The sequence below is a fragment of the Ursus maritimus genome, unplaced genomic scaffold (assembly GCF_017311325.1).
Source record: "Ursus maritimus isolate PB19 unplaced genomic scaffold, ASM1731132v1 scaffold_18, whole genome shotgun sequence".
Taxonomy (NCBI): domain Eukaryota; kingdom Metazoa; phylum Chordata; class Mammalia; order Carnivora; family Ursidae; genus Ursus; species Ursus maritimus.
Window position 1 is genome coordinate 15125464 of NW_024424230.1, and position 6000 is coordinate 15131463.

The 6000-nt window shown below is 37.9% G+C and overlaps 1 protein-coding gene across 1 annotated transcript in view; it reads right to left on the reverse strand.

The window, feature by feature from the left end:
• Positions 1-4914, reverse strand: part of LOC103676246 (glutamate decarboxylase 1-like) — a 44283-nt gene extending 39369 nt beyond the window's left edge. The window contains exons 1-2 of the mRNA XM_008705411.2: positions 4813-4914; positions 3444-3597 (exon numbers count right to left, since the gene is read on the reverse strand). Of these exons, the coding sequence (XP_008703633.2) occupies positions 3444-3597; positions 4813-4914 (256 nt within the window). The remainder of the gene's footprint in view (positions 1-3443; positions 3598-4812) is intronic.
• Between the last annotated feature and the right edge of the window lie 1086 nt (positions 4915-6000).

A 6000-nucleotide genomic window follows, 5' to 3' on the forward strand; every position in this document is an offset into this window, starting at 1 on the left:
TCCTTTATTATTTGAGTCCTATTTATTCCTATGTCTCTTCTGTCCTTCTTAATACCTTAAGAGGAAATAATTTTGTTTCCTCAGTATTAACATGGAGTATTTTAAGTTTTATTCTGTTTTTACCTTAAAGTGCTTATGAAATATCTTGGACTATACTTATTTACATGCATTTTACGTCATTGACTACATTATCAGTTCCTTGAAGTAAACCAGCATTGTGTCTTATCCACCTTTGTGCCTTACTCAGCTCTGTCTGTATCGATCTGGTGCACAGCAAAGAACTTAGTAGATGGCTATTTCGTGTTAAAACAAATTAAACACCCTCAGCAAGGTCTATCAGCTCAGCTCAACTCGCCTGCTGTGAGGGCCAAAAAATACACCTGACCCAGAGAAAGTCAAGTGGCAAGAGTACCATCGTCATATTTTGTATTATTATTGAAAAAGAATGAAAGAATACCTTCCTTCCTATTGCAAACGAAAAAAATATAAAATCTATGTTCTTAAATCTTGGGATAAATACTAAATACAGTCTTTTATTTTTTCCCTCTAAATTATGTCAAAGCGCTAATTACTAAGTACTAGGCTATATGGAGAGATGAAGTGTTAGAGACGCGACCTAGAGCTCAGACACCTACGGCATGTGCAATCAAGGCGCACTTTGAGGAGTCAACTTCTAATCACAAATTTGTCTCATTCATCTTCTACGTTGCCAACGATATCTCGTAACTGAATTTCTTCTCTATGCTCTTGTTTTCTTCTCATCCTACAAACCACAGCCAAGTGAGTGTTACTTACATGCCTGCATTGATTTAGTCAAACGACCTCTACTGATGCATCGCTCAGAGAAGAGAAATAATTTTCCCTCTACCCTTCTAGGTTTGTGGCTGAGACCCCCATAATAAAAGACAGATTAACAGGAGAAAAATGAAAAGAAGTTTAATAACACGCATACCTCCTTTATACAACGGGACATATCCAGGAGAAACTGAGTCATTCCCCAAAATGGTCCAAGCACCTCTGGTTCAGTTTTTTGAGGGACTCTAGAGTTGTTAGAGTAAGCAATTAGGTTCTAACAAGATACTCTGAGGGTCAGCAATGAGGAAGTCATGGCCAGCTATTAGAAAATCCAAGGCTTATCCTGGCCTCCCTCCACAAGAGGGAACAAACCAGACAGGCCCAGGATGGCAGTGGCCATGACAGGAAACCCCTGACCAAATTAGGAAGAAAAAACCAGAAACTATTTCCCTGCCCCAAGTAATCAATATTCCACTCCCCACTAACAACTGTCAATAAAAGAAACCCAACCCCCGGGGCATGCAGCTCGCTGGCTCTCGAGCTCACCTGCTGTCATGTTTCAAGAGTGCACTTTTCACTTTAATAAACATTCCCACTTCTGTTATTCATCAACTGTGCTGCATGTCTGTCCTTGAATTCCTTCTCATGACAAGACCAAGAACCTTTGGTGACTCCTTCAGTTCTGGCTGGCCAGGGTCCCAGTATCTCCCCACTTCACCCAGCAACAGAGTGGCCCTACTTTCTAGAACGCTTCCTTCTGTGAATTATTCCAATATTCTTAATATTCTTCCAACACCCCTTCCTTCTTTTTATTTTTATTACTAAGCTAGTTCAAACAACACTGCTATGCTAAAGAATATAAATTATCTTGAAGGTCTTTTTTCTAACAGCTATAAAGCTAAAAGAGGATAAAGTAAAATCTTGGTATTTGAAAGGAGCATATTGTCACACATATCTTCCTTTATCATGAATGTTACTCAATTTGCTAATAAACAAAGATTAATACAAAATTGCAATACAAAATCTGAGAATCAAAATTAAACTGAAATGAAAATATGTCAATTTTCAATTCAATTTTCTAAAATTAATAGGCAAAATTTGCCAGCATTGCACCCACAAATCAATAGATGACAGTTTTCTCCTTATACTATGCAATTCTAAACAAAATATTATTTTAAAGTAAGCATATTATGTATAGAGCGTAAATCTGCTGGTATATTTATATCAAAATACAAGATTTAAATATTTTCACAGTCTTCAACAATCATTCAAGCCTTGGTTATCATACCCTTCACTGCATCCTTTACTCACTGAGGTACTTTGGGGGAAAAGCTTGAGAAGAGGATTCTAGGATACAAGAAGCCATCGTGGAGTTTCTCGTGGAAATGACGTTATCGGATTTGTGTTTCAGAGTTCTCAGAGTTGCAAGTGTGTATGGTAATAAGAAAAAGCACTTGACCATTGGTATTATTAGAGAGGGTACTGGACTCCATTGCAGGTTCCCTTAAGAGGGATAAACCAACATGCTTGCAGCAATGTTGTGCAAAACTTGAGAATTTCTCTAGATTTCTATTATGTTGCACAGCTGTAACTTGCTCCTCTTTGTTACTGCCGCAGAGTATTGTACCTAAAATATATTTAATTGTATACTATCTCTCTCCCCCAAAGACGTATAAGGTTGTTTTTTTTTTAAGATTTTATTTATTTATTTGACAGAGAGAGAGAGAGAGAGAGAGAGAATGAGCACAAGTAGGGGGAGCAGCCAAGGGAGAGGGGGAGGGAGAAGCAGTCTCTCTGCTGAGCAGGGAACCCAATGCAGGGCTCAGTCCCAGGACTCTGGGATCATGACCTGAGCTGAAGGCAGACGCTTAACCGACGGAGCCCCCCAGGCGCCCCAGAATTATATGTTCTTTGAAAGCTGAGCTTTTCTTTATTTGCTGCTGTAGCTTTACCACTCAAAATCGCTTCTTGACATATTCCAAATTACATGTGTATGTAAGGCCTAGGATATGTAGATATCTATATATAATACATAGAATAGAATAAAGAATCAATGAGCACCAAAAAAATTCCTGATAAAATTATAAAGAGAATAATTTTGAATATTTATAAAAATAATATAGAGCTCAAGGCACACTTAACATCTTACTTATGTTAATCAATTATGGGAAAGGTTTATTTAAAAACCTGACTTAAAAAATAATTCTATATTATTTTCTTTTATTTTCTGTATAAAAGGTAATCGAGTTAATTATAATTTCCCCTTAGGGAAAATTCCACTTTCCCAATAATGAGAGAGAGCCTTGAACATGTTGCAGTAATTTAAAAGCTTAGTCATGTATAGAAAATTAGAATGAACTTAACTATATAGAATAAAAATGAGAACAAAAGATATAAAAGAAAACCAAACAGTGAAAGAGTGGCCAAATGCAGTATTTTACCAAACTTACATCCCTGTGTGCTACTTTGATGTGAAAAAAATAAACTCCAACTTATTGTTTAAAGAGAAAAGAAGAAGGATGGGAGGGAGGGAGGGAGGGAGGAAGGAAAGAAGGGAGAGAAGGAAGGAAGGAGGGAGGGAAGGAGGGAGGGAGGGGAGTCATAACACTACACCACTGACTGCATGTTCCAGCACAGGTCACTTCAACCTTTTGGGGTCTCTGCGGTCTGAAATGGGGTGATTTCCTCCTTCACTGGGCAATTGTAAGGCTCGGGCATGACAATGAAAGTGTAGGAAAAAATGTTGCCATTCGTTCGCTCCTCTATCTTTAGGTGCACAGTGTCAGGTGTAACCATTAGTTTCTTGGGAGGATAAAAGAAGTTTTATTATTCTTTTGGACGAGGTCAATTAACTAAACAAATAGCTATCTCATTCCCAAGCGAACTTTGTACCTGCTTTGCCAAATAAATTGTGTAGAAGTTTATTTTGGCTCTATAGTCTTTATGGCCTACCTACATGTATGTTCTCTCTTACGCTTATTCAACAAGAAATCGGTTTTATTTCCATATTTATGTAGAGGAATCTCTGTTAATGGAATTTTTAATTCCAACAAGATAAATGAAGAAAAACATTTGTTTCATACAGGAAAAAAAACAGATCAAAATATGTTATTTGCTTTCACTGAAACTTTAATTTTTAAATTCCCTGTTATAAAGTGTGCTCAATGAATCAAATGTCAGCAGTGGTGGCCTGGGAAGGCAAGAGACTGCTGGGGCACCAAAGGAGCTGTTCTAGTTACAAGGACACCCCACCACCACCACTACACACACACCAAAAAAAAAAAAAAAAAAAAAAGAAAGAAAAGAAAAGAAAAGAAATAGGCATAATTGAGACAAGTTCTACTAACAGAAGTTTAATAAAATTGGTGAGGTAAGATGGCAAACAGTTCTTTTAAGTAGCAATCTAGCCAGTGGCCTAAAGTATAAGAAACAGGATCTAGTAACCTTAGAAGGTTAGACATACAATAAAGAGTGTAGATTCAGGGGCGCTGGCTGGCTCTGTCAGTAGAGCACGCAACTCTTGATCTCAGGGTTGTGAGTTCGAGCCCCACATTGAGTGTAGAGATTACTTAAAAACAAAACCTTAAAAAAAAGTATACAGATTCCAAAAAGTGTTGCAGCCCACTGGGATTATAGTAAACCCAATGAACTGTGGTCACTCCCATTGTTAAAAATAATGGAGGACTATTGATTTAAGTAACATCAAGACAACTTGGAAAGTCCCCTATTAAAAATCACCTACAAGTTCTGTATAAAATACAACAATCATACCTTTAATTGTATAACTGAGCTCATATGAAAGTAAGAGAAACTTCCAGTAACCAAAGGAAAGAGAGAACTTGTGGAGATCTATTTTCATTCTGATAGAATGAAAAAGCTCTGCACTTATCTCAAGAGAAGTGTGCATGTCTGGTTTTTACTCTGAGTCACAATCAGGGCAGTGGAATTTAATTGCACTGTTTAGGATGCCCTATTTTAGGTTCCCTGGTACCTTTCAGAGTCAGCTTCTTCACCTACCTTTTGCAGGTCGCCTACCTGCTTTGATAAGCTTGGCTTGATGACTTGCAGGGCCTCCTTGAAAGCTTCTCTTTGAACTTTCACAAAGCCATGATTTCTCATATTGATTCTGGGGTTCAACCTGGAGACACGGTGCAGTCCATGTAGGAGTGAACAGGACCCTTGGACATCTTGCCCTTGAGATGTCTAGGACTTCAGATATTTGCTGCATTCTCTTTCTCTTATTACACCACATTCTCTGCCTTTAAGTAAAAGCCTTACATAATTATGGCCTTTGGAGTCTCATGAGCCCTTTCAAAGAACTAGGGAAATTTTTGCAGGTCTGGAAAGAATACAGACATGCACATGAGCTGACAATGTCATATCACTGGGAAGGAAGTTTAGAGGATGTGGCCTTTGCTCATCTCAGGAACCAAGAGCTTATATGTCCGCACACTGGTAGGGATAGACTCCTCTTAAGGCTGCAAGTTAAAACTGAGACCATCATTGAAACCTGAGACCCTTAGAAGCCTTCAGTAAAAGATGAACTAGAAACTATTTGTCCATCAGGCTCAGAAGACAAAATGTCCTTCTCATCCTGGGCTTCTTGTGGGGGGAAAAAAGTCTTCTTTGAGAATTTAGAACCACAGTCCTGACTATGTTCGAGCTTAGGGTTTGAATTCACTTGATAGGAATAACAATGCCTAAAACGTATAGGATAGTAATCCCTGGATAAGGATATAACTGGAGAGGACTTGGCAGAAGCAAAGGCAAAACTCCTAAGGATGGAGATAGACTCACTCAGAGCCACACAGTATCCCCAAGTTAAGTCCTCACTCCAGCCATGCAGTGTTCCCAAATTAAGTCCCAGAGAAGATGAGTTCCAGTCTCAAATTGCAACAAATATGAAAGAACAGCCCACTGTGAATGGTAATCTCTAGAAATGATATATAAAAGGATTGTATTTTGAGAATTTTAATAATTAAATTATTAACGTTTTTTAAAGGGGTCAAAATCACTCAATAGAAGTTTTTTTTTTTAAATGGGCAAAAGAAAACACTACCAAAACAACCAGATTTTCATAAGAACCAAATATTATTCCTAGAAGTGAATCTACAGTCATTTAAAATCAAGTGGAACAATTAAACAACATATTTGATACAGCTCCGCTAATGATGAACGATCCTCACCACACACACACAAAAGGTA